The sequence below is a fragment of the Jaculus jaculus genome, chromosome 5 (genome assembly GCF_020740685.1).
Source record: "Jaculus jaculus isolate mJacJac1 chromosome 5, mJacJac1.mat.Y.cur, whole genome shotgun sequence".
NCBI lineage: Eukaryota > Metazoa > Chordata > Mammalia > Rodentia > Dipodidae > Jaculus > Jaculus jaculus.
This window is the reverse complement of record NC_059106.1, coordinates 60,330,528-60,358,504: the sequence shown is the minus strand read 5'-3', so window position 1 is coordinate 60,358,504 and position 27,977 is coordinate 60,330,528. Positions and strand designations below refer to the sequence as shown.

At 50.0% G+C, this 27,977-nt stretch overlaps 1 protein-coding gene across 1 annotated transcript; it reads left to right on the top strand.

The window, feature by feature from the left end:
- The first annotated feature begins 9 nt into the window (after positions 1–9).
- On the top strand, positions 10–27,961 carry Fgr (FGR proto-oncogene, Src family tyrosine kinase). The gene is made up of 12 exons (XM_004671239.2): positions 10–116; positions 15,634–15,821; positions 16,447–16,549; positions 18,568–18,666; positions 22,209–22,312; positions 22,533–22,682; positions 23,990–24,145; positions 24,250–24,429; positions 25,225–25,301; positions 26,143–26,296; positions 27,047–27,178; positions 27,275–27,961. The coding sequence occupies exons 2-12, from the start codon at positions 15,644–15,646 to the stop codon at positions 27,481–27,483; spliced, it is 1,542 nt and encodes a 513-aa protein (XP_004671296.1). The 5' UTR covers positions 10–116; positions 15,634–15,643; the 3' UTR covers positions 27,484–27,961.
- Positions 27,962–27,977: the final 16 nt, after the last annotated feature.

The window sequence follows — 27,977 nt, the reverse complement described above, 5'->3', positions numbered from 1 at the left end:
ACCAGAGAGTGTGCAGGGAGACAGAGGCGGGCAGCGCCCCGCGTCTCCCCCACGTTAGGCACTCAGCCAGGGCTGGCTCGCCACAGGACGTCAGCAGTGGGCTCCCCTGGATCCAGGTAGGCCAGAGCTGAAGTGGGGGAAGGGCTGGGCAGGGCAGGTGGTGCCCCAGCCCCGCCCGCGCTGCAGAGCAGGGACTTGGAGCTAAACCTGAACTGGACAGCTAAGTTGTCAGCACGGGCACCCCACCCGAAAAGTACTTCAGGGAACGAACTAAGGAGACCTGGAGAGCAAGACTGATGGAAAAGACTGGGGAAAGGACAGTGGAAATGTGGGAAAAGCCCCTCCCCATCCAGAGAAGTCTGATGGGGAGAGGGGGGAAGCCTGTAGAATAGGTTGACAGAATTTGGGAAGAAGGATGAGAGTTCGAGGGAAAGGGGCTGAGGGGATTCCTAAAGGGATATGAGGGGAAGCGGACATGGTGGCGCACGCCTTTAATCCTGGCACCCAGGAGGCAGAGGTAGGAGGGTCGCCGTGAGTTCGAGGCCACCCTGAGACTCCATAGTGAATTCCAGGTCAGCCTGGGCCAGAGTGAGACCCTACCTCGAAAAACCAAAAAAAAAAAAAAAAAAAGGGACGAGCCAAGCGGTCTGGGAGAGGGGCTTGGGTGGGGATACTGGGAGCATCCGGTGGGTGCGGGAAGAGGTCCAGGAAAGCGGTTGCAGGGGATGCTGAGTGCAGGGGGAGTCCCGAGGTGGCGGCTGCAAGCCCCGGCCCCCCACCCTCGCGCGGGCTGCGGGCTCCCCACGCCCTGGGCAGTCCTTCCTTCCTTCCCGTGGGTCCCTGTCCCCGGGCGCAGCGCAGGCCTCGCCCTCCGCGCCGGCACGGGCTGCACGGTCCTCCCCCCGCCCGTCCCCGCCCACGGTGGCAGTCTGGGTCCGCATCCCGCCGGGATCCGGGAGTTGCTGGCAGCGCCGTCGGAAATCCTGCTTTTGACCGCGGATGCCCGCGGGGGCTGTCTCCACGGCAACGGGGGGGCGGTGAGGCCGCGCGGCCTTGGCGGGCTTCTTGCCCGCACCCCATTTGGTCCCCGCCTTCATTCCCATCTTGGATCCTCCGTCCCGGGGTGTATAGCCCGACGGAAGGGAGCCTGACCCTCGGTATCCATGGATCTGCAGTCTCAGAGACCTGGGTTTTTCCAACGCTGGGACTGTAACTGCCCTGTGGCTGCGGGCGAGTCAAGGAGGCTGGCGGGCATCTTGTTTTTCCGCACTGGAGCTTTGGCCAGCAATTAGCCCTCCCCCATGTGAATCACATGCAGAAAGCAGTTTTGCTAAAGTGAAGCCAGCATGCCTGTAATCCAAGCACTCAAGAGGCTGAGGCAGGAGGATTGCCACCATTGTGAGGACAGGCTGAGTTACAAAGCCAGTACTAGGCCAGCCAGGTTTATATAGCAAGACTTTGTCTCAAACAATTATATATACATACATATATACATACATACATACATACATACATACATACATACATACATACATATATATATACATATTTTTTTTTTTTCAGTTTTTCGAGGTAGGGTCTCACTGTAGCCCAAGCTGACCTGGAATTTATTCTGTAATCACAGTGATCCTCCTACCTCTGCCTCCCGAGTGCTGGGATTAAAGGCGTGTGCCACCATGCCTACCCAATATATATTTTTTAAATTTATTTACAAACAGAGATAAGAGAGACAAACTGAGGGCTGGAGAGATGGCTTAGCGGTTAAGCGCTTGCCTGTGAAGCATAAGGACCCCGGTTCGAGGCTCGGTTCCTCAGGTCCCACGTTAGCCAGATGCACAAGGGGGCGCACGCGTCTGGAGTTCGTTTGCAGAGGCTGGAAGCCCTGGTGCGCCCATTCTCTCTCTCTCCCTCTATCTGTCTTTCTCTCTGTGTCTGCCGCTCTCAAATAAATAAATAAATAAATTTATATAAAAAAAAAAAGAGAGACAAACTGAGAGGATGGGTGTGCCAGGGCCTCTGGTTTCTGCAAACTAATTCCAGATGCATGTGCCACTTTGTGCATCTGGCTTTACATGGGTACTGGGGAATCAAAACCAGGTTGTTAGGCTTTACAGGCAAGTGCCTTAACTGCCTGTAAAATGCCTTAATATCTCTCCAGATCTAATGATAATTTTAAAAATTTATTTATTTATTTGAGGGGGGGCAAATAGAGAGAGAATGGGCATGCCAGGGTCTCTAGCCACTGCAAACGAGCTCCAGATGCATGTGCCACCTTACATTTCTGGTTTATGTGGGTATTGGGGAATCAAACCCAGGTCCTTAGGCTTTGCAGGCAAGTATCCTACTGCTAAACCATCTCTCCAGCCCCCTGATAATAATTTTTTAAAAGCCCAAAAACATTTTTAAAAATTTTTTTGTTTATTTTTATTTATTTATTTCAGAGCAACAGAGAGAGAGAGCGAGAGAGAAAGAGGCAGATTGAGAGAGAATGGGCACGCCAGGGCCTCCAGCCATTGCAAATGAACTTCAGGTGCATGCGCACCCTTGTGCATGTGGCTTCCGTGGGTCCTGGGGAATCAAGCCTTGAACCGAGGTCCTTCGGCTTCACTGAAAAGTGCTTAACTGCAAAGCCATCTCCCCAGCCCCCCAAAACATTTTGTAGTTAGGCGTGGTAGAGCATGCTGTTAATCCCAGCACTTGGGAACTTGGATCCAAGGAGGATTGCTGTAAATTCGATGCCAGTTTGGGACTACAGAGTGAATTTCAGGTCAACCTGGGCTAGAGTGAGACCCTACCTCGAAACAAAAGAAAAAACATTTTGCTAAAGGCGTTAAAGGATATTATTACTAACCATCCTCCCTCCAGTGAGCCTGTCCTTCACCTTCTCCAAACAGAGGCCCAGAAAACCTGGATCTCACTGACAGGGCCTTCAGGGAGCAACACACATTGGCAGCTCATCAATAAATGTCCGTGGATCTGTGGAGTGTCAGCAGGGCCACATCTGTCCCCTAACCTACCTGGCACCACACCCAGCTGGCCATCTTTCAGGCATGTGGTTTGCCTGGCACCTTGAGACTGTTGGCATCCGTCCATCTGTGGTGGGGATGGGAGAGCCACTGAGCTTTGTCTGTTCCCACTCCACAGCCAGGAAGGTAGAGATCTGGGAGTGGAGGACTGTCAGAGCCGGCCGCGGTAGCTGGGAGTCCAGACCATCTTGATGAGGTGGCCACGTCCACAGGGCCTTCAGCGAGGGGCGCGGGGAGGGCAGGACGAGGCAGGAGTCCTGGCCGCGTAGCCAGCTCCTGGCTCCTCAGTAGGCGTCAGGCTGTGCGAGTGTTCCTGAGTGTGCTGTGGGCTGAGGGTGATTGAGCTTGACCGTGGGAGCTTTCGTGTAGGTGCTCTGGGTGTTCTCTTCAGCCTCCTGGGGCGAATGTGGCAGAGGAAATGGTCACACCTAGGCTAGCGGATGAGGGGAGCTCAAAGCTGAGGAAGGAAGGAGGCACCCAAGTACTTTCCATGCGCAGCACACTGGGCTGGCCCACGGTGAGAGGGCAGGGTGTCCCCTGCTTCCCATCTCACTATTGTGGGATCTAGACTCCCCGTGTGTCAGCTCCCACTCATGGCTGAACATTGGGGTCCCCGCCCAGGTGGACCCCAAGCCCTCTATTATATTTTATTTTATTTTATTATTATTATTATTATTATTATTATTTTGGTTTTTCGAGGTAGGGTCTCACTCTATTCCAGGCTGACCTGGAATTCACTATGGACTCTCAGGGTGGCCTTGAACTCACGGAGATCCTCCTACCTCTTCCACCACGTCCAGCTTTAAGACCCCTATTTTTGAAGCTGGTGGGTAGGTTGTCAGTGATAGATACAACCACTTTTACCCATAACAAGTGTAGGACACTCAGTTAATACTCTCAGAACCGTGTGGAGCTGGCATCGAAAGTGTGTGTGCGTGTGTGTGTGTGTGTGTGTGTGTGTATGCCCACACACCACAGCTGGGGTTGGTAGTGTGAAGCAGGAGTTGGTAGTCTGAAGGAGGCATGTCTAGTCCCTGGGTTGCAAGGTTGGGCCGATTGAGAGGTTTCGGGAAAGGATGGTGTGAGATGGAAGGGGTTTAGTGAGAAGTGGGGTTCACTGTCAGGGAGATGGAACTCAGTGAGGGCCTGGAGTCCTGTGGGGGGGACATCAGGATTCAGTGAGAGGACTGTGGGCAAGGAAAGAAGCCCTCAGGTAGCACTCAGAGACTGGTGAGTGATGGCAGTGAAGACACACCTCAGATTTGCTTCTTGCCTGTCCTGTCCAGGCCTGTCCCTGCCCAGAGCTCTGCAAGAGAAGCCGGAACTCTTGCAGGACAGTGGTTTCCTGTGGTTACCCAAAGTCCCAGTTCCCTTTTGGTGAAATCCCCAGGGGTTTACTGGGCCTGCTGGCCCTCTTATCTTGCCTGGGAACTTCTCTTTCTTCTCAGCCCTGCCCAGCCCTGCACCTCTGCCTCAGTGGGGCCTTCCTCAAAGAAAGGAAAAGAAGCAAAAATTCACTAGGCACCTATCATATGACGCCCGATGTTTCCGGACCGGACGGCCACTGATGCTCAGGAGTAACCCTGGAGGGAGAAATCTGTATTCCTAACTCACAGGCAAAGGAACTGCAGCTCAGAGCAATGCTTTTTCTCAAGCTGGCTGGCAAGCAGGAGGAGAATATGACCCTAAATCGCTTTCTGCATCCCTCTCATGCTTGGCAGGGACTGGGGAGGACAGGACATCTTGTAGCTACATCTTGGCACGCCTTTAACCCTAGCGCTCATGAGGCAGAGGTAGGAGGATCGCTGTGAGGCTAGCCTGGGACTACAGACTGAATTCCAGGTCAGCCTGGGCTAGAGTGAGACCCTACCTAGGAAAAAAAAAAAAACCTAAAAGTCTTTGCATGGCTTTGGGGAACATGTCCCTTGAGAAAAGATGAGAGGCTTGGGACTGCTGTGTCCAGAAATAAGGGCGAGTGGAAGGCAGGTTCCCCGCTGGGGGTTCAGCTGCCACAAGACTGTCAGTTGTGGGGTAGCTAGGTGGGAAGAATGGCACTCACCAGTTAATGCCAGCATGATCCTGCTCAGGCCTTGGAGGACCAAGCCATGATGTCAGGAACAGAAATCTGGACCTGATTTAATAGCTCTGGCTTTAACTCTCCTGCCTGACCTCAGGCGCCTGAGTCACTTTCCTGGTACACGAGGCAGGTGGACTCAGGGCCCCTGGGGTCATGCTGCCGTGCTCCTCGGCCTCGTTTGGCCGCTGTCCACAGAGCAGGAGCCTCATCTCATGAAGCTCTCACAGCTGCTGCGCACAGAAGGTGCAGGCGAGAAAACTGACTCCTAGATGCCTTGTCATTCATCCAAGGCCACAGAGCTGCCGAGGAACAGAGCTGGAGGCTGGGCATGTAATCCCAGCACTCTGGAGGGATCACAAGTTCAAGGGCAGCTTGGGCTATGTGGAGAAAATGTGTATATTCTGTAGGGAGGGAGGGAGAAAGGAGAGAGAGAGAGAGAGAGAGAGAGGCAGAGAGAGACAGCCACACAGGAATGGATGTTGAAGCAAGATAGTACTGTGGCATTGTGATCCAAAGTCAGACCTCAGCTGATACCCACAACCTGATCCTACCCCTGCCTCCTGAGTTCTGGAATTAAACGTGTGCACCACCATACCCAGCCTGGATTTGTTTTTTGGTTTTTTTTTTTTGGTTTTTTTTTTTTTTTTTTTTTTTTTTTTTTTGGTTTTTCAAGGTAGTGTCTCACTCTAACTCAGCCTGACCTGGAATTCACTATGTAGTCTCAGGGTGGCCTTGAACTCATGGTGATCCTCCTACCTCTGCCTCCCAAGTGCTGGGAATAAAGGTGTGCGCCACCATGCCCAGCTCCAGCCTGGATTTTGATCTTGTTAGGGCTCTGGGAGTTAATTTCTGTCAACCCCATTTTCAAGAGACATTTTCAAGGCTGAGGTGCAGCTTAGTGGTAGAATATGTGTTCAGCGTGTATCAAGCCCTGGGTCCAATCCCCAGCAACAAAACAAAACCCCATAATTATAAACAGATTTGATCTTCTAAGGTGTCTAAAATGCTGGTGGCACACACACACACACACACACACACACACACACACGTTATTGTTGTTTTTTGAGGTAGGGTCTCAGTAGCCCAGGCTAACCTGGAATTCACCATGTAGTCTCAGGGTGGCCTTGAGCTCATGATGATTCTCCTATATTTGCCTCCCAAGTGCTAGGATTAAAGGCATGTGCCACCATGCCTTGCCCAATATACATATGTTAAAGAAATAGTTCTTTATTTTATTTATTTGCAAACAGTGAGATAGAGAAAGGAAGATTGAGTATGGGCGTGCCAGGGCTTCTAGCCACTGCAAACGAACTCCAGACCCATGCACCACTTTGTGCATCTGGCTTTGCTTGGGTACTGGGGAATTGAATTGAAATTCTTAGTCTTTGCAGGCAAGTGCCTTAACTGCTGAGTAATCCTTCCAGCCCTGGTGACCATTCTTTGAGCTACTACCTTCTGGTATTAACAGGCAGTCAAGTTCATTGCCTCTGAAGGAGAAATAAGCAGATTGCTTTCCTTCTGTGATATAACTAGGAATATATATATGGGAGTGTGAGAGAAAGAGGCAGAGAGAGAGAGAGAGAGAATGGGCTCATGCCAGGGCCTCCAGCCATTGCAAACAAACTCCAGACACATGTACCACCTTGTGCATCTGGCTATATGTGGGTACTGGGGAATTAAACTCTGGTCCATAGGCTTGACAGGCAAGCATCTTTACCAATGAACTCTCTCCAGCCTCTGGATTTAATTTAACTTTTTATTTTTAGTTTTTATTTTTTTTAAGAGAGCAAGAGAGAGAGAAAACTGGCACTCCAGAGACTCAACCACTGCAATTAAACTCCAGATGCTTGTGCCACTTAATGGAAATGTGTGACCTTGCATTTGCCTTTGTGCATCTGGCTTATGTGGGATGGGGAGAGTTGAACATGGGTCCTTAGGCTTTGCAGGCAAGCACCTTAACCACTAAGCCATCTCTCCAGCCATTTAGTTTTTTTGAGGTAGGGTCTCACTCTAGCCCAGACTGATCTGAAATTCACTCTGTAGTCTCAGGGTGGCCTCGAACTCACAGTGATCCTCCTACCTCTGCCTCCTGAGGGCTGGGATTAAAGTCATGCGCCACCATTCCTGGTCTGGTTTTAATTTTTTTTTAATATTTTTCCAGGCATGGTTGCACATGCCTCTCTAATTCCAGCACTTGGGAGGCAGAGGTAGGAGAGTCGCTGTGAGTTTGAGGCCTCCAAGACTACATAGTGAATTCCAGGTCAGTCTAGGCTACAGGAAAACCCTACTTTGATTTATAAATATATATTTATTTATTTGAGAGACAGAGAGAGAGAATGGGCATGTCAGGGTCTCTAGCCACTGCAAATTCCAGACACATGTACCACCTTGAGCATCTGGCTTACCTGGGTACAGGGGAATCACAACTGGGTCCTTAGACTTCACAGGCAAGCACCTTAACTGCTAAGCCATCTCTCCAGCCCTGGATTTAATACTTTATGCATTTATTTACAAGGTGAGAGAGAGAGAGAGAATAGGCATGCCAGGGCTTCTTGCCATTGCAAATGAACTTCAACTGCATGTGCCACTTTGTGCTTCTTCACATGGGTACTAGGGAATTGAACCTGGGCTATCAGGCTTTGCAAGCAAGCACCTTTAGCTGCTGAGCCATCTCTCCAACCCTTGGAACATGAAACATAGGGCTTGGAACACAGTGAGCACTCATAAAGATACACATTATTAGGGGGTGGAGAGATGGCTTAGTGGTTGCAGGGCTTGCCTGCAAAGCCAAAGGACTCGGGTTTGATTCCCTAGTACCTATGTAAAGCCAGCTACACAAAGTGGTGCAAGCTTCTGGAGTTTGTTTGCAGTGGCTGGAGACCCTGAGGTGCCCATTCTCTCTCTCTCTCTCTCTCTCTCTCTCTCTCAGATACATAAAATATTTAAAAAACACATTATTGTTTCTGCTAAGACTGCAGAATAGAACAGAGTTTAGGTGGGCTTTGGGGCCAAATTGATCAGCATTGTGTTTTTGCTTTCCTTACTCAAAACACTGGGCAAGTTATTTAACATCTTTATGCCTCTGTTTCCCCATCTGTAGAATAAATGTTAAAAATAAACTACTGGGGGCTGGAGATGGCTTAGAGGTTTAGGTGTTTGCCTGCAAAGCCAAAGGATCCCAGTTCAACTCTCCAGGACCCACGTAAGCCAGATGCACAAGGGGGCACAAGCATCTGGAGTTTGTTTGCAGTGGCTGGAGGCCCTGGCATTCCCATTCTTTCTCTCTCTCTCCCTGTCTCATTCTCTGTCTCTCTCAAATAAATAAATAAAATATATTTTAAAAATAAAATAAAATATTGGGCTAGAGGAATGGCTTAGTGGTTGGGGCGCTTGCCTGAAAAGCCAGCCAAAAGACCCACCTTCAATTCCCCAGGACCCAAATAAGCCAGATGCACAAGGTGGTACATGCATCTGGAGTTTATTTGCAGTGGCTGGAGGCCCCAGTGTACCCCCTCTTTTTGGTTCCCCTCTCTCAAATAAATAAATAAAATAAAATAATTAATAAAATCTTATTCATATAATGTCACTAAGTGAGATCATACATAGGAGTTACTTGGCAAGATACCAGCCACTATGTTTAATAAATTAGCACATTTTTACTAATAGTTCCTGCCACCCAGATTCCAGGAAAGTCCAATGACTCCCTACAGAGTTGGTAGCAGGCAGTTGGCATGAAAGGGGGGGGAGGGCCAAGAGTCCTGGGGGCAATTTTCATACAGATGCCTGAACAGAGCAGACCTGACCTGATCCCTTCCTCTTCCTTTTCCTCTTGGTCTCTTTAGTTCTCTCCTGCTCTGACTTTTTCTTCATCCGTGCCTTTCTCATTCACTTTCTGTCTCTGTTGCTCTCCTCTCCCCTCCCCTACCAAGTGCTGGGTCATCAGGCACGCTAGGCAAGGGCCCTACCACTGATACATATTCTTTTTTTTTTTCCCCCCCAGAGGTAGAGTCTCACTGTAGCCTAGGCTGACCTGGAATTCATTATGTGGTCTCAAGGGGACCTTGAACTCATGGCGTTCCCCAAGTGCTGGGATTAAAGGCTTGTGCCACCACACCAGCTTGTTTTTTTTTAATATTTAATTTTTATTTATTTATTTATTTGACAGAGAAAGAGGGAGAGAGAGTGAGAGAATGGGTGCTCCAGGGCCTCCAGCCACTGCAAACGAACTCCAGACATGTGTTTCCCCTTGTGCATCTGGCTAATGTGGGTCCTGGGGAATCAAACCTGGGTCCTTTGGCCTTGCAGGCAAATGCCTTAACTGCTAAGCCATCTCTCCAGCCCCAGCTTTTTTTTTTTTTGTTTGTTTGTTTCTGGTTTTTGTTTTTGAGGTAGGGTCTCACTTTAGCCCAGGCTGATCTGGAATTCACTATATAGTCTCAAGATGGCCTCAAACTCACAGCAGTCTCTCATCTCTGCCTCCCAAGGACTGAGGATCAAACCCTGATGGCTTTGCACATTGCTAGCTAAGTACTCTACCATTGGACTACATCACCAGTCCTTGATTTCTTGAGACAAAGCCTCATTATGTAACCTATACCAACCTCAAACTCATTATCATCTTGCCTCACCCTCCTAAATGCTGGAATTATAGGAGTGTACCCCTGTGCCTGGCTTCTGCTGCTCCTCACCTCAGTTCTCTGCCTCAGCCAGCCCCCCTATGTCAGGTCCTTCTGTGTGTGCATGCTAGCTCCTAGTGCCTGCCATTGGCATTGGCTCAGGGGAGCTGATGCTCTGCCTCCCTTCCTTGCCAAGCTTTCAGGAGTCACTTTGGTAGCTTTAAATCAGCCACGATGGGAATATTTACACCACAGAAATCAGTAAATGCTACAAATCAGGACTTGGTTTTGTTTTGTTTTTCTGAGTTGATTTACTAGCATGCCACATGTGTCTTCATTTCTTCCTTCTGTCCCTCCATCTTTTGTTCCCCCGTGAGATGGGGGTCTTACTTTAGCTAAGGCTGATCTGGAACTCACTCTGTAGTTCAGGGTGGCCTCAAACTCACTACCTCAGCCACCTGAGTACTGGGATTACAGGTGTGCGCCACCACACCTGGCTTCCTTCTAGCTTTCTGTTTCCCTGACTTCCTTAATCTCTTTCTCCTTACCTCTCTGTATCTTTCTCTGTCTTTCCCTGTTTTCCCATTTTCCTCTCCTCTGATGAGCACGGCCACATGGTCCTACCTTGTCTTAGACCATGCAGGCAGTCTCACGGGGAGCACTCCGTATATCCCTGTGTCCCTACAGGAGCCCTGGATTTGTGCATACCCTCAGGAATGGCTGTGGCTGTCCCTGTCTGTGACAGGCAATGGAGGGAAGTGCCGAGCGCTCAGGTTCTGAATCCAAATGCCAGGAATGATCATGTGTGTGACCTGCAGCAAGTTTCTAAGCCTCCCCGTGCCCGATGTTTTGTGCATAATCATAATACTTACAAATGGGGCTGTAGTGAGGATGAAATGAGGGGGTTAAAAATAAAGTGCTTAATGCAGGGGCAGTCGCTCACTTAGTGCTATAATTCTATATTTGCTATTCTCACGGAGATGGTGTGTATGTGCGTGCACACACCTGTACAATGGATGGAGGCTGGAGGTTGGTATACCTGGGGTGTGGTAACAATTGTGACTGTATGTGTCTGGAAATCCGCACAGATGAACCTGACGTCTAAATGGCATGTTGTATGAGAAACTGTTTATGTCTGAGCGTGTCTTGAGAGGCCCATGTGCCTCAGTGCATGGTCTGAGGTATAAGTTTTTCTTCCTGTCAGAAGACCTTTATTCTCACCTGTAACCCTTGCTTTCACATTAACCCATCTCTCTTCTCTTCCCTGAAACCCATTCAGCTTTGCATGGGGTACCTCTCTCTCTTCCTCTAGTCTCCTCCAGACCTGAGCCTATCTGGCATTCTGTGCCTTACAGACACACTGGCTCCCTGGAGGGAGGGGACCACCCTGAAGCAAAGATCTCAGTGAGACTTCATGAATAAAAGCTATTTTAGGGCAGGCTTCTTGCCACAGCCTGCCTCAACAGTTCACCACATGGGTGTCACCCCTTCACCCCAACACACGCAGAAAAGCAGTTTCAGTGAAAGCTGAGGGGGACTGGTAGAGCCAGGTTGTAGCTCAGGACTCTGAAGTGACGGACAGAAACCAGATCTGTTGGAACCAGGAAGAAAGGCTTCCTGGGAAGAGGCGAGTGTATGGTAAGAAAGACCAGACCTAGAGAGGAGAGGCACAGGATGGCCACAGTGGCAACTGGATGAAATGCTGAGACAAGCAAGTGATTGTTCAGCCAGCAGGGGACATCGCAGTTCCCTGGGCTGTCCCCTCCCTACAACTCTCTTCTCACATCTGAGGAAACTACCCTTTTCCCCAGGAAGTTCCTCTGTAAGTGTTGAAATAGCAGAGTTGTTTCGTTTTGTTTTTTTTCTTCGAGGTAGGGTCTCCCTCTAGCCCAGGCTGAGCTGGAACTCACTATGTATTCTCAGGGTGGCCTTGAACTCATGGTGATCCTCCTACCTCTGCCTCCCAAGTGCTGGGATTAAAGGTGTGCGCCACCAAACCCAACAATAGCAGAGTTTTTTCTTTTCTTTTTGTTTTTCTGAGGTAGGGTCTCACTCTAGCTCAGGCTGACGTGGAATTCACTATGTAGTCTCAGGGTAGCCTTGAACTCACCGCGATCCTCCTACCCCTGCCTCCCAAGTGCTGGGATTAAAGGTATATGTCACCACACCCGGCTTTTTTTTTTTTTTTTTTTTTTTTTTTTTTTAAGATAGGGTTTCACTCTAGCTCAGGCTGACCTGCAATTCACTCTGTAGTCTCAGGGTGGCCTTGAACTCACAGTGAAGAAAGAAGAAAGAAAGAAAAAAAAAAAAAAAAAGAATAAGAAGAAAGAAGAAAAAAAAACCGGGTGTGGTGGCGCATGCCTTTAATCCCAGCATTTGGGAGGCAGAGGTAGGAGGATTACTGTGAGTTCAAGGCCATCCTGAGACTACAGTGTGTATTCCAGGTCAGCCTAGACTAGGGTGAGACCCTACGTGAAAAAACCAAAAAAGTAAAAAAAGAAGAAGAAAAAAGCCAGCACTCAGATGGCAGAGGTAGGAGGACCACTATGAGTTCGAGATTAGCCTGGGACTATATAGTGAATTCGAGGTCAGCCTGGGCTATAGGGAGACCCTACCTTGAAACCTACCCCTGCCAAAAGAAAAAAAAAAAAAAAGATGAGCCTAAGCCTGCTAGCTTGAGACGCAGCAAGATGTACAAGTACATATATGTATACATATATGTGGGCTGGAGAGACGGCTTAGCAGTTAAGGCACTTGCCAGGGACATATATGTGTATATGCGCAGACGTGTGTGTCATCGTACCCCAGCGCGTGGGTGGGCATTCAGAGCTGTGCCGGAGCGCGGTGGCGGCACAGGCGGTGGGTGCTGTATGTCTGTCGGTGTGTACATTGGTGTGGCGTGTCAGGCAGGAATGAACATGAGAAAGTTGGTGTGGGTGGTGTGTCCTGTGTGAGGGTGGATGTGTAAATGTGCCAGGGGTAGTGGAAAGAAAAACAAAGGCAGAAGTCATGCTGGGCAGAGCTCAGACTTTCTGGCTTCCTGAAGAGGGCAGGAGCTGGGCAGCTGACTGGCAGGCACATTGGCAGGGCCTTCATCTTTCCTGCCCCTCTGTCTCTCCCTCTGTCTCTGCCCTCCTTAAGGACCATGAGGCAGCTCCAGTGACCCAGGAGTAAGCACTGAGGCTTTCAGGGTCAGGAAATAGGGTGGGGTGCCTTCCTGAGCCCCACAACGCCTGCCTCACAGCCCCCTCCTCCTGCAAGGGCCCTGTTGCTAGGTAACGGATGGGGGAGCCAGAATGAGGCAGCTTGAGAGGCTGGAGGCTGGACCCATGACAGGAAATGGCCTTGATCCCCCTCTGCAGGGAATCTCCAGGTGCAGGCACACAGCCCTCACGCACACTCACACACGAACATGTACAGCCGCCTAGACGTTCATGCACACAGATGCACAGACACGCACATGTACTCACACACACACACAGATAGGCACATGAGCTCACACACACACACCCACACACACACACACACACACCCGATAGGCATGTGCACTTCAACGTAGGGATGCACATACACAAGAGACACACAAGCCAGAGACTCCCCCCATTCAGCCACACACCCGCACATACAGACACATTTGCACACACACAAATAGACTCAGATCGTCAGGCACACAGAGCCAAGCACATGTGCAGACTGTTTTTTTGTTTGTTTGTTTGTTTTTTTGAGGTAGGGTCTCACTGTGGTCCAGGCTGACCTGGACTTCACTATGTAGTCTCAGGGTGGCCTTGAACTCACAGAGATCCTCCCACCTCTGCCCCCTGAGTGCTGGGATTAAAGGCGTGTGCCACCACGCCCGACAGACATTTTTTTTTAAGTACATGTTTCTATGCACTAGACCTTCCCCCAGAGCTGTGCTCGAGCAAAAACATCTAGAGACACAGAAACAGCACTTCAAAGCAATAGGAGGCAAAACTACAACTCAGAAACTGTTAGGAGGCAGAAGGAACTGAAGGTCATCTTTTTCTACATAGTAAATTCAAGGTCAGCCTGAATACACGAGACCCTGTCTCAAAAGCAAAACAGAGCCAGGCACGGTGGCCCATGCATTTAATCTCAGGCTCATGGGGGCTGAGATAGGAGGATTGCTGTGAGTTCAAGAACAGCCTGAGACTACATAGTGAGTTCCAGGTCAGCCTGAGCTAACCTTACCTCAATAAACAGAAACAATCGGGCATGGTGGCGCACGCCTTTAATCCCAGCACTCCGGAGGCAGAGGTAGGAGGATCGCTGTGAGTTTGAGGCCACCCTGAGACTACAGAGTGAATTCCAGATCAGCCTGCTCTAGAGTGAGACTCTACCTTGAAAAACCAAAACAAACAAACAAATCCCCCCAAATAAATAAATGGGAATAAAAAAATTAAAAAAATTAAACAGAAACAAAGTTGGGGATGTAGTTCAGTCGTAAGGTGCTTCCCTAACATGCATAAAGCCCGGGGTTCAATTCTCTACACTGGAAAAAAATGGTGAAACTCTATACATTCGAAAAAGAAAAAAAGAAAAGCAAACAAAAAACTGGAATTGGAAGCTGGGCGTAGTGGTACACACCTTTAAGCCCAGCACTTGGGAGGCAGAGGTAGGAGGATTGCCATGAGTTCAAGACCACCCTGAGACTACATAATGAATTTCAGGTCAGCCTGGGCTAGAGTGAGACTCTATCTCGAAAAATAAACAAACAAACAAAAACGGATTGGAGAGATGGTTAAGGTGCTTGCCAGCAGAGCCAAAGGACCCAGGTTCAATTCCCCAATACCATGTAAAGCTAGATTCACAAACTGCACATGCATCTGGAGTTTGCATTGGCTAGAGGCCCTGGCAAACCCATTCTTTCTCACTCTCTCTCTCTTTTGTTTTTTTCAAGGTAGGGTCTCACGCTAGCTCAGGCTGACCTGGAATTCACTATGTAATCTCAGGGTGGCCTTGAACTCATAGGATCCTCCTACCTCTGCCTCCCAAGTGCTGGGATTAAAGGCATGCACCACCATGCCTGGATCATTCTCTTTCTCTCTCTCTCTCTCTCTCTTTAAAATTTTTGTTTGTTTTTATTTATTTATTTGAAAGCGACAGAGAGAAGGAGGCAGAGAGAGAAAGAATGGGCGCACCAGGGCCTCCAGCCACTGCAAACCAACTCCATATGCATGCGCCACCTTGTGCATCTGGCCAAAGTGGGTCCTGGGGAATCGAGCCTCGAACCGGGGTCCTTAGGCTTCACAGGCAAGCGTTTAACCGCTAAGCCATCTCTCCAGCCCTCTTTCTCTCTCTTAAATAAATAAATAAATTACTTTAAGAAAAAACCCTGGGGATGACTTGGTGGATAAGGAATCCAGGCCCCCAGCCCGGCTCTAAGCAGTGACACTGGAGTGAGGCAGCCCACTTGTAATCCCAGACAGAAGACCCCTGGGAAAAGCTGGCTAGCTTAGACTGGTCAAGTTGGCAAGATTTGGGTGCAAGTGCGAGACCCCGCCTCAGTAAAGTGGTGAGTGATCAAGCATGACACCTTCTATCAAGCTCTGGCCTCCGGGCACAAGCCCCCCACACCACATGAGCACCACACACATACACATGCAAAACACAAATAATGATGGAGAAAAGTCAAAACAAACGAACAAACTACCTGAGTTGAGTTGTTGACTTGAACAGATGGAAAGACCAGCAGTGAGGAGTTACCAAAAGGCTCTCTCCAAACATGCAAAGGAATCTGGGAGAGAACTAACAGGGTGGCTCTGAGGCTGTACCCCTTACTTGGGAGGACCCCAGTCTGGGCCATAGGGTAGAAGCTGTGGCTGTGTGAGGATATGCTTAAGGTGGCCCACCTGCCAGGGGCCCTTGAGTGAAGATTGTTCCTATTTTGCCACAGGCCACCTGGGATGGGCTGCGTGTTCTGCAAGAAGTTGAAGCCAGCACCCAAGGAGCATGTGGGCCTGGGAGGGAGCTACAGAGCTGAGGAGCACTACCACCCTGACCCCACTCGGACCTGCTCTGCCTCCTTCCAGCAACCCCCCAGCCCTGCCTTCCTTGACAGTGGCGCCATCAAGGGAGTCTCAGGTGGGTCCCTAGGGCCAGAGGGAGGCACTGCCTGGGTCTTGGGAGTAACTGAGGGAAAGGGAGGTGCCGATTTGTCCTTAGAAGCCTCCAGAATAACTGGTTGTGGTGGCACACTTCTTTAATCCCAGAACCCTGGAGGATGCTGAGGAAGGAGAATCGCCGTAAATTTGAGGCCAGCCTGGGCTATAGAGTAAATTCCAGGTCAGCCTGGGCTAGAGTGTGACCCTGCCAAAGCGCACGCACACGCACACGCACTCAAATTAAAAACAACAACAACAACAACAAACCCAGAAGCCTGAGACCTTGTCCCAAAACAAGCAAATCTCTGGCTTCTTAGGTGTCACTTCTTAAGTGAGAAGTCTTCTTGGGAGGGAAGAGGAAGAGTGGGCAACTTGAGGAGGGTTCCCCAGGATGAGAAAATCATGAAGCTATGTGTCCCAGACCCACAGGGGGCCAAGTTGCAAAATGCAAATAAGAGATACACTGGACTCCAAAGGCCTTGGACAACGAGGGCACTGTGACCTTGGGAGGCACAGTGCCTGGCTAGGAAACTGAGATCTGGGAGTGTGGCCCCCTTGGTGCCCCATTCCATGCCCTACCACACTGAACAGACCTGACTCTACAGGGCCTGGGGTAACCCTGTTCGTCGCCTTGTATGACTATGAGGCTCGGACTCAGGATGACCTGACCTTCACCAAGGGCGAGAAATTCCACATCCTCAACAATACGTAAGTGACCAGGGCACCTTGCTCAGGGCATGGCCAGGGTGGGGAACAGGACCCAGAGGGGACAGGACCCTGGTCCTGGTCTCAGAAAATCTCTAGCTTGGTGACTACAAATCCTGGGTGAATGGGGCCCAAGAGATTGCTCAGTGGTCAAAGGTGCTTTGTAAAGCCTGCCGGCCTGGATTCATCTCCCCAGCCACTTACATACAAAAAGTGATATAAAATCTGGCATTTGGGCTGGAGAGATGGCTTAGTGGTTAAGCGCTTGCCTGTGAAGCCTAAGGACCCCGGTTCGAGGCTCAGTTCCCCAGGTCCCACGTTAGCCAGATGCACAAGGGGGCGCACGCGTCTGGAGTTCGTTTGCAGAGGCTGGAAGCCCTGGCGCGCCCATTCTCTCTCTCTCCCTCTATCTGTCTTTCTCTCTGTGTCTGTCGCTCTCAAATTAAAAAAAAAAAAAATTTTTTTTAAAAATCTGGCATTTGTTTGCATCAGCAAGAGACTGGTGTGTGTGTGACACACACACGTGAATAAATATAAAGAAAGAAATAAAAATAATGAATGATTTTGTAAGTCCTAGGTGAGGGCTAAGAGCGTATAGCTCAGTGGCAGAGCACTTCCTAGCATGTGGGCCTTGGGTTCAATCCAAAGTGTTACAATTAGTGAAGAAACCCTGTGGTTGCTACCATGAGGGGAGAGGAGAGGTGAGGAGCTCTGGGTACAGGCTGAACACTAAACATAGTCCCTATGGCAGTGGTGATCAGGGCGGGTTTCCTGGAGACTTTTAAAACCGACACTATGAGTACACAGTGAAAGAAGGGGTGAGAAAAGAGGAAGGAAAAACGAGAATAAGTGATGATTTCTAGAAAGCACCAGGTATTTTCTTATAGGTGGGTTATAAAGAATGACGTATAGGATAGCCAGGCATGGTAGCACAGGTAGGAGGATCACTGTGAGTTCAAGGCCACCCTGAGACTACATAGTGAATTCCAGGTCAGCCTGGGCTACAGTGAGACCCTAAAGAAAAGAATGGCGAATAGGACTGGGAATGTGACTCAGTGGAAGAACACGTGGTCTGATGTACAGGTGGGGGGGGGGGAGAGAATGAGGTGCAGAATTGAAAGAAGCTGGCCAATTAGGTGGGGCACAATCTATAGGCTTTTTTGTTTTGTCTTGTTTCTTTTTTTTTCTTGAGGTAGGGTCTCACTCTAGCCCAAGCTGACCTGGAATTCCCTATGTAGTCTCAGGATGGCCTTGAACTCACAGTGATCCTCCTACCTCTGCCTCCCGAGTGCTGGGATTAAAGGTGTGTGCCACCACACGGGCTCTATAGACTTTTTTTTTTAAATTGTACAGAGGAGCCAGCCAATTGTTTATTTATTGAGGGATAGAGAGAGGGGGGAAAAAAGAGAGAGACAGATAGAAAGAGAGAATGGACACACCAGGGCCTCTAGCCACTGCAAACAAACTCCAGACACATGCGCCACCTTGTGCCTCTGGCTTACGTGGGTCCTGGGGAATCAAACCTAGGTCCTTTGACTCTGTAGGCAAGTGCCCTAACTGGGAGGCAATTTTCCCAGCTCTAATTTTTCTTGTATTGTTGTTTGCTTTTTGATGTATGGTCTCACTCTAGCCCAGGCTGACCTAGAATTCACTATGTAGCCTCAGGCTGGCCTCAACTCACAGCGATCCTCCTACCTCTGTCTCCTGAGTGCTGGTGTAAAGGTGTGCGCCACCATACCGGTCTATAGGCTTTTAAAGCCATGCTGGGGAGTTTTCAGTGGAGGAAGTGATCTAGTTAGCTGTTCACTGTATCCTCAAAGCCCAGCTCAGCCTAGGAGCTAAAGGAGGCTCCTATGTCCCATCATCTTTTCACTGTAAAGCTCAGTCAGGGCAGCTGCAGGGGTGGGGGGCGGGGGGCCAGGGACAAGGGGAAGGTTGTCAGAGCCAGTACAACCAACTGTCTCTGTGGTCCTGCCTGGATCCTGAGCGTTGCTAACCACGTCCATGTTCTGTGCCCACAGTGAAGTTGACTGGTGGGAAGCTCGGTCCCTCACCTCTGGACACACTGGCTACGTTCCCAGCAACTACGTGGCCCCGGTGAACTCCATCCAGGCTGAAGAGTGAGTGGGGTTGGAGCAAAGCCAGCCCTATGGGGAGGACCCAGAGATCTGAACCCCAAGTCAGTGCTCCACTCTGCCCCCTTATCTGTGATTTCCTGAGGGTATTGTGGGATTACAAGAAGATAGTGATGAGGATAGGTGACACCTGTTCTACAGGTGCTGCATGCTGAAGCCTCTTCAAAGTACTTCCTGTGCCAGGCATGGTGGCGCACACGCCTTTACTCCCAGCACTCAGGAGACAGAGATGGGAGGATTGCCAAGAGTTCAAGGCCACCCTGAGACTACATAGTGAATTTCATTTCAGCCTGGGCAGGAGAAAAACTCCACCTTAAAAAAAAAAAAAAAAAAAGAAAGAGGGCTGGAGAGATGGCTTAGTGGTTAAGTGCTTACCTGTGAAGTCTAAGGAACCCGGTTCGAGGCTTCATTCCCCAAGACCCACGTAAGCCAGATGCACAAGGAGGCGCACGCATCTGGAGTTCATTTGCAGTGGCTGGAGGTCCTGGCGCACCCATTCTCTCTCTCTCTCTCTCTGCCTCTTTCTCTCTCTATCTGTCGTTCTCAAACACACACAGCTGAACTCCTTCTTGTGAGACTCATACATTTATGAGAAAAGATGGGAGAGACTTTGAAGAATGGGACCCGTGGTGGCACACGCCTAGCACTTGAAAGATGGAAGCAAAAGATCAGGAGATACTGAATTCAAGGTCAGCTGCATAGTTCCAGGTCAGCCTAAGCTGCATGAGAACATGTCTTTAGTGATTAAGACCCTTGCCTGTAAAGCCTAAGGACCCAGGTTCAATTCCCCAGTACACAGGTAAGCCAGATGCATGAGGTGGTGCATGTGTCTGGAGTTCGTTTGCAGTGGCTGTAGACCCTGGCATGCCAATTTCATTCTCTCTGTCACTCTTCTATCTCTCTTTGCTTACAAATAAGTAAATGTTTAAAGAACAACAAGGGGTGGAGAGATGGCTTAGTGGTTAAGGCACTTGCCTGGAAAGCCGAAGGACCTTGGTTCGATTCCCCAGGATCCTTGTAAGCGAGATAGATGCACAAGGTGGTGCATGCATCTGGAGTTCGTTTGCAGTGGCTGGAGGCCCTGTCACACCCATTCTTTCTTTTGCTCTCTCTCTCTTTTCCTCTGCATCATTCTCTCTCTCAAATAAATAAATAAAAATAAAATATATTTTTAAAAAAAGCTGGGCATGGTGGTGCACACCTTTAATCCCAGCATTTGGGAGGCAGAGGTAGGAGGATCACTGTGAGTTCGAGGCCACCCTGAGAGTACGTAGTAATTTCTAGGTTAGCCTGGACTAGAGTGAAACCCTGCCTCAAAAAACCAAAAAAAAAAAAAAGCCAGGCATGGTGGCACATGCCTTTAATTCCAGCACTTGGGAGGCAGAGGTAGGAGGATCGCTGTGAGTTCAAGGCCACTCTGAGACTACATAGTGAATTCCAGGTCAACGTAGGCTAGAGCAAGACTCTACCTCAAAAAACAAAACAAAACAAAAAAACCAACAACAAAAACAGAATGAACATCCTCAGTACTTGGTAACTGATTTGCCCTTGGGCTGTGGTAGGTACAGGACTAGTAGGTGACTCAGTCCTTGAAGAAGTGATGGGGGGGGGGCTGTCAGTTGCTCAGGTACAGAACAGAGAAGCAGGTGGGGGTACATAGGGGCTGGGGGCTTGTCAGATTGAGTTCTGTGGAGAGGAGCACCCGGATGAAGAAGGCTGCCAGGAGCCAGACCAGGTGGTGGCGTATGAGGAGTGTCCTGCCCGTTCTTAATTGGTTTGTTCACGATGGCCCTGGCAGATGGCTCAGGGCTGGTGGAAACTGGGACTCAGCTGAGTAGAGATAGAGAACCGGAGGAGGGTAGAGAGGGGCACATTGGCGCCGGGACCCAGCTCTGGGGAAGAAGCCACTGGAGATATGAGGAAAGCGGGCCAGGCGGGCCCAGGCCGGTGCCAGGAGGCAGGAGAAGCCTCGGAGAGCAGAAGAGGGAATTTCCAAGAAGGCCCTGGATTTGGCAATAGGGTGACTTTGATTAGAGATCTTTGCTTCATGGTAAATGGGGAGGAGAAGTCAAAACTCAGAGCCCTAGAGAGAATGAGAGGGGAGGAAGGAGAGACCCAACTGTGGGGCTGGAGAAGTGGCTCAGCTGTTAAGGCATTCACCTGCCAAGTCTAACAACCCTGGTTCGATTCCCCAGCACCCATGTAAAGCCAGAAGCAGTTCCTTTGCATGTCCATTCTGTCTCTTTTTGGTTAAAAAAAAAAAAAAGACCCAGCTGTGAAGCAGGTTCTACCTGAAGGCTCAAGGTGGGACTCAGAGGTTGGGGTGCACAGCTGCTCACGGGAAGGGAACATGCTCTGAGCAGAGGGACTCAGGCAGGGTTTAGAGCACAGGTTGCGTGATACTGTAGTCTGAGGGGGAGGAAGGAAGCAAGAAGGAGGGAGGGGAAACAATGCGGAGGGTTCGTGCCATATCCGCAGTTTGGGCAACATCATGGAGTCTGAAGTGCTCACTGAAGTGTCATGGTTTAGGACACAGGCCCTGGAGCAGGCAGCTTGGCTTCCCATTGCAGAGCGACAGTGTGGCCCCAAGCAAGTTACTTAACCGTTAAGTAGGCTCACTTTCCTCATCAGTCTCGGGAGGTAAACGAAGCACTCTCCACATAGTAGGAGAGCTCAACAGTACGCCTAAGTACAGACATCACCTGCTACCGAAACACTGATCCGAGGACCAACGTGGTGTGTTTTGTTTTTTGGTTTTTTTTTTTTTTTTTTTTTTTTTTAGTTTTTATTCATTTATTTGAGAGAGAGGCAGATAGAAAGAGAAAGAGAGAATGGGCATGCCGGTGCCTTCAGCTGCTGCAAATGAGCTCTAGACACATGCTGCACCTTGTGTATCTGTTTTACGTGGGTCCTGGGGAATTGAACCTGGGTCTTTTGGCCCTGTAGGTAAGCACCTTAACCACTAACCCATCTCTTCAGCCCAGGATGGAGGGTTTTTTTTTGTTGTTTTTTGGAGGTAGGGTCTCACTCTAACCCAGGCTGATCTGGAATTCACTTGGTAGTCTCAGGGTGGTCTTGAACTCACAGTGATCCTCCTACCTCTGCCTCCTGAGTGCTGGGATTAAAGGCATGTACCACCAAGCCCAGATTTTTAAGTTATTGTATGTGTTTTTTTTTTTTTTTAGAGGAGATCTTGATAGCCCAGGATAGCCTCAAATTCAGAATCCCTCTGCCTCAACTTCCCCAGAGCTGGGATTGCAGATGTATACCACCACACTCTACTACAATTCTTTTTTGTTTGTTTTTGGAGATAGGGTTTCACTCTAGTCTAGGCTGACTTGGAATTCACTATGTAGCCTCAAGATGGCCTCAAACTCACCGCGATCCTCCTACCTCTGCCTCCTGAGTGCTGGGATTAAAGGCATGCACCACCATGGGGCTCAAGGCTTGGTTCTTGAGGTGATGTCCAGAGGCTGCGCTGGGGTTTGAAAGGATTGGACCTGATGCTCGGCTGCCTCTCCTTACAGGTGGTACTTTGGAAAGATCGGGAGGAAGGATGCAGAGAGACAGCTGCTGGCACCAAGCAATCCCCAGGGAGCCTTTCTCATTCGGGAAAGCGAGACTACCAAAGGTAGGAGTGGCATCCGATGCCTCTGGTACTGGGAGGTCCAACCATTACAGTGGGTGGTGCAGCGCCTCGGTCAGAGCCAAGGCTGAGATCAAGGCGAGGAGCGCAGCTGAGACTGGCTCTGGGGTCTAGAGATACGGTCCTCAGACTTTGGGGCCTCTACCTGCTCCCAGTCTGAGGTCGAGGAGGACAGCGAGCAGTGCCACGTGACCCTTCCTCACAGGTGCCTACTCCTTGTCCATCCGCGACTGGGACCCAAGCCGAGGTGATCACATAAAGCATTACAAGATCCGCAAGCTGGACACAGGCGGCTACTACATCACCACGCGGGCCCAGTTTGAGTCGGTGCAGGACCTGGTGCGGCACTACATGGGTGAGCTGGTACTTCAGAGCCCCGAGCCGACCTGCTGATACACTGTCACAATGGGGAAGCTGGGGACAAGATGAGAAAAAGGTTCTCCCAAAACAGTAGGGGTCAGTAGCCGAGCGTGATGGCGCACGCCTTTAATCCCAGCACTCGGGAGGCAGAGAGGTAGGAAGATCGCCAAGAGTTCGAGGCCACCCTGAGACTACAGGACTACAGAGTGAATTTTCCAGGTCAGTCTGAGCTAGAGCGGGACCCTACCTCGAAAACAAAACAAAACAAAGCAAAAAACAAAGAACAAAGACCCAGTAGTGGTCAAACGGGTCAAGTTTAGAGTCTTCTAGCCCGGAATCCTACTCTGTGGGATTCATGGGAAACTGAGGCCCAAAGTGGCCCATAGCCAACCAGCGCCCCCTAATGTCTTAAAAGGAATTTGCCATTTTCTTTCCTCAAGGTTGAGTCCGTGGAAACGTCATGTGCTCCTTTAAATATCATTTCATCAGGCCCCCAGGACAGGGAGCCACCATCACAGGGCTCTGAGCAGAGGGTGACAGCATTTGTGTGAGCTCTGGGGAGAAACTGGTTGCAGGGTGCCGTTTGGATGCCAGGGGCAGGGCAGAATGAGGGGTCCTTTAGGAGGCAGTTATCACTGTCCAGATGAGGTGATGCTGGCCAGATGACATCATATTTAATTTGTTTATTTATTTGAAAGAGAGAGTAAGAGACAGAGAGAGGGAGGGAGCACACCAGATCCTCCAGCCTCTGCAAATGAACTCCAGACGCATGTATCCCGTTGTGCATCTGGCTTAGTTGGGTCCTGGGGGATCGAACCTGGGTTTCAGGCAAGCGCCTGAACGGCTAAGCATCTCTCCAGCGCCCCCTCTCCCCACCTATTACTTTTTTAAAAATTATTTATTTATTTATGAGCGACAGACACAGAGAGAAAGACAGATAGAGGGAGAGAGAGAGAATGGGCACACCAGGGCTTCCAGCCTCAGCAAACGAACTCCAGACGCATGCGCCCCCTTGTGCATCTGGCTAACGTGGGACCTGGGGAACCGAGCCTCCAACCGGGGTCCTTAGGCTTCACAGGCAAGCACTTAACCGCTAAGCCATCTCTCCAGCCCCCCACCTATTACTTTTTAATTCTCCTTCATCAGCCTCTAGAATGCTGGGATTACAGGTGTGAACGGACCGCACCAGGCTAGGGGCCCAGGTTACTTATCATTGAGTTTGAGGTCTCCGTGCTGTTGCGGTGGGTTAGGAAGCGTGTGTCCTGGCTCATATCTGTGACATCCCTCCTTCTCTTTCCCTAGAAGTGAATGATGGGCTGTGCTACCTTCTCACGGCCCCCTGCACCACCATGAAGCCGCAGACCCTGGGCCTGGCCAAGGACGCATGGGAAATCAACCGCAGCTCCATCACGCTCGAGCGCCGCCTGGGCACCGGCTACTTTGGGGAAGTGTGGCTGGGTACGAAGGCCTGGGGAGGCAGGGCGCGGGCCGGGAGGTGTTGGGACCGAGGTTCTGGGCTGGTGGGGTGCGGGTCTTGACGAGACGTGGCCGCCACCGAGCAGGCACGTGGAACTGCAGCACCAAGGTGGCGGTGAAGACGCTCAAGCCGGGCACCATGTCCCCCACGTCCTTCCTGGAGGAGGCGCAGATCATGAAGCTGCTGCGGCACGACAAGCTGGTGCAGCTGTACGCGGTGGTGTCGGAGGAGCCCATCTATATCGTGACGGAGTACATGTGCCACGGTGAGGGGCCGGAGCCAGGCTCTGGGCAAGCTGGGGTGGGGCCAGGCCACAGACAAGTCGGCAGGGTCCAAGTGAGAGGCTGATATATATATAGAGAGAATGGGCGCGCCAGGGCCTCCAGCCACTGCAAACGAACTCCAGATGCGTGCACCTCCTTGTGCATTGGGCTTGCATCTGGGGACTCAAGCCTCGAACCGGGGTCCTTACACTTCACCGGCAAGCCCTTAACTGCTATGTATTAAAAAAAAAATTTATTTACTTGAAGCCGGGCGTGGTGGCGCACGCCTTTAATCCCAGCACTTGGGAGGCAGAGGCAGAAGGATCACCGTGAGTTCAAGGCCACCCTGTGACTACAGAGTGAATTTCAAGTCAGCCTGAACTAGAGTGAAACCCTACCTTGGGAAAAAAAAAAAATTATTTACTCGAGAAAAAGAGAGAATGGGCATGTCAGGGCCTCTGCCCACTGCAAACGAACTCCAGACGCATGTGCCACCATGTGCATCAGGTTTACGTGGGTTCTGGCAAATCCTGGGTCCCTAGGCATTGCGGGCAAGCACCTTAAGTGCTAAGCCACCTCTCAGCCCTATATAGAGTCTTAACTGGGGCAGGTATTGGAGGTGGAGACTAAATGTGGATGGGTAGAATGGATGTCTGGAGGCGTGAAGAGTTGAGGCATCCCCAGCCGGATTCTGGGAGAGAGTGGGAGCAAGGTAAATTAGACAGGAGAGGTGCCAATGTCAGAAAGCAGACTCAGAGTAGGATCTTGTTGCTGATTTTCTGGCTTCTTCCCCCTAGGTAGCTTGCTAGACTTCCTCAGACAGCAGGAGGCCCAGAACTTGACACTACCCCATCTGGTGGATATGGCCGCGCAGGTAAACTGGACCAGCCCAGCAGCCCTCAACTCCCAGACCTACTTCCTGTTAGCCTTCCTCCATCTTTGTACCCACAAACATCTTGAAGCACAGCCTGGCCCACCTTATCAGCTGCAAGACCTGAGGCAGTACACTGTCATTCTGAGTGGATTTAAAAAAAATATATTTATTTATTTATTTGAAAGAGGGAGAGAGAGAATGGATATGCCAGGGCCTCTAACCACTGCAAATGAACTCCAGACACGTGTGTCACCTTGTGCATCTAGCTTACATGGGTCTTGGAGAACTGAACCTGGGTCCTTTGACTTGCAGGCAAGTGCTTTAACCACTAAGCCATCTCTCCAGTCTGGATATATATTTTTTTTAAGGTAGGGTCTTACACTAGCCCAGGCTGACCTGAAATTCATTCTGCAGTTTCAGGATGGCCTTGAACTCATGGTGATCCTCCTACCTCAGCTGGGATTAAAGGTGTGTGCCACCACGTCTGTCTTTCAGGCCGGCCTTTCTTATGAAAGAGAGAGAGAGAGAGAGAGAGAGAGAGGGAAAGAAGAATTGGTGCACCCAGGGCCTCCAGCCACTGCAATCGAACTCCAGATGTGTGTGCCCCTTTGTGCACATATGCAACCTTGCACACTTGCATCACCTTGTGCATCTGGCTTATGTGGGACCTGGAGAGTTAAACATGAGTCCTTAGGCTTTGCAGGCAAACGCCTTAACTGCTAAGCCATCTCTCCAGCCCTCTGTGTGTATTTTTAAAGTATCCCCCTCACTGCTTGCAGAGGCTATGGTGCTGAGTACACATGAGCTCCCTCCTCTCCATACCTTGTCCTCTCTACCCCAGATCGCGAAGGGCATGGCCTACATGGAGTACATGAACTACATCCACCGGGACCTGAGGGCAGCCAACATCCTGGTTGGGGAGAGGCTCGTGTGCAAGATTGCTGACTTCGGGCTGGCCCGCCTCATCCAGGATGATGAGTACAACCCCCAACAAGGTGACCTGCTTCACCACAGCACCCTAGAGACTGCAAAGCTCTGAGGGACTACCATGGGCCCCACATATTAAGAGACCCTGCTCCACTCCTGATTATCCCAGACACCTATCCTGATAAGCATTAAGAGGCAATTCTGGGTTCCAGTGTCAGCTCGGCCACTTCCCAGCCTTGTATCTATCTATCTATCTATCTATCTCTCTATCTATATAAAATAAATATGTCATATATTATAAAAATTATATAAAATATGTTATATATTTATATATATCTCAAATAAATAGATTATGTATACGCACATATTTTATATGTATAATTATATATGTATATTTATATATAATTTATTTATTTGAGAGAGAGAAAGAGACAGGGAGAGATTGGGCATGCCAGGGCCTCCAGCTACTGCAAACGAATTCCAGATGCATGCGCCCTCTTTGTGCATCTGGTTTATGTGGGTCATGGAGAATCGAACCAGGATCCTTTGACTTTACAGGCAAACGCCTTAACTGCTAAGCCATCTCTCCAGCCCCCAGCCCTGTATCTTGAGCGAGTCACCTGAGCTCTGTGAAGCTACTTCTAATCTGTAAGAATGAAAATATTTACACAGTAGTAAGTCAATAGTTATTTACAAGCAATGTAAGTCTTAAGTGATAGGCAATAGAGTATGACAGTACAAACTCTAGGGGGCAAGGAAGATGGCTTATTTCCTAGAGACCCCTTCACTAACTTTGCCTGCTCCTCCATCTTCTCCAGGGACCAAGTTCCCTGTCAAGTGGACAGCTCCAGAGGCTGCCCTCTATTGCAGATTCACCATCAAGTCAGACGTGTGGTCCTTTGGAATCCTGCTTACTGAACTCATCACCAAAGGCCGAGTCCCCTACCCAGGTGTGCTGGGAACTGGGCTGGGGAGTAGTCACAGGGAAGGACTTCCTCCATCTCCCCCACCCCTTCCTCCTTGGCTGACAGAGCCCCACCCCTCAGGCATGAACGGCCGGGAAGTGTTGGAACAGGTGCAGCATGGCTACCACATGCCGTGCCCAGCAGGATGCCCAGTGTCCCTGTACAAGGTCATGGAACAGACCTGGCGCCTGGACCCAGAGGAGAGACCCACCTTCGAATATCTGCAGTCTTTCCTGGAAGACTTCTTCACCTCCACTGAACCACAGTACCAGCCTGGGGATCAGACATAGCCTGGTTGGGCATCATCCACCCTTCTGAGGATGCCAACTGGCCCTTGTAGATCCCCCAAGGCTCTGGTCCTAAGGCTCCCAGGCTTAAATTCCTGTAGAGTCCTGGCATGTCAGAGTGGGCCAGCATCTCAAAAGCCACTTTACAGATGGTGTGAATGGAGGCTAGGAGCTCCTCTTCCCCGACTCTGACCTCAAGCACAATTTCTTCTCTTTCTACTCCACGCCTCTAGCTTCTCTTCCCTGCATCCTAAAGATGCTCACATCTTGTGTAGTTATTTATAAAATTGTATTGCCCTTCCCTCACTTATCTCCTATCCATGCTTTCCTACCTTCATATTGTCTAACTCTGGTCCAAATACCAAAGGATTATGTGTTGTAAGTTACAAAGGCGAGAAAAGTCTGCTGGACTCTCCCGCTGGCTGGATGTCCTGGTCTAAAACTGAGCTCCAGACCCAGGCCTGAAGGAGAGACTTTCTGAATTCTCACCACCTCTC

Coding starts and splice junctions, on each gene's coding strand:
- Fgr (XM_004671239.2), top strand. CDS start 15,644: ATGGGCTGCGTGTTCTGCAAGAAGTTGAAGCCAGCACCCAAGGAGCAT. Junction 15,822..16,446: donor CGCCATCAAGGGAGTCTCAG/GTGGGTCCCTAG, acceptor CTGACTCTACAG/GGCCTGGGGTAACCCTGTTC. Junction 26,297..27,046: donor TGAGTACAACCCCCAACAAG/GTGACCTGCTTC, acceptor CATCTTCTCCAG/GGACCAAGTTCCCTGTCAAG.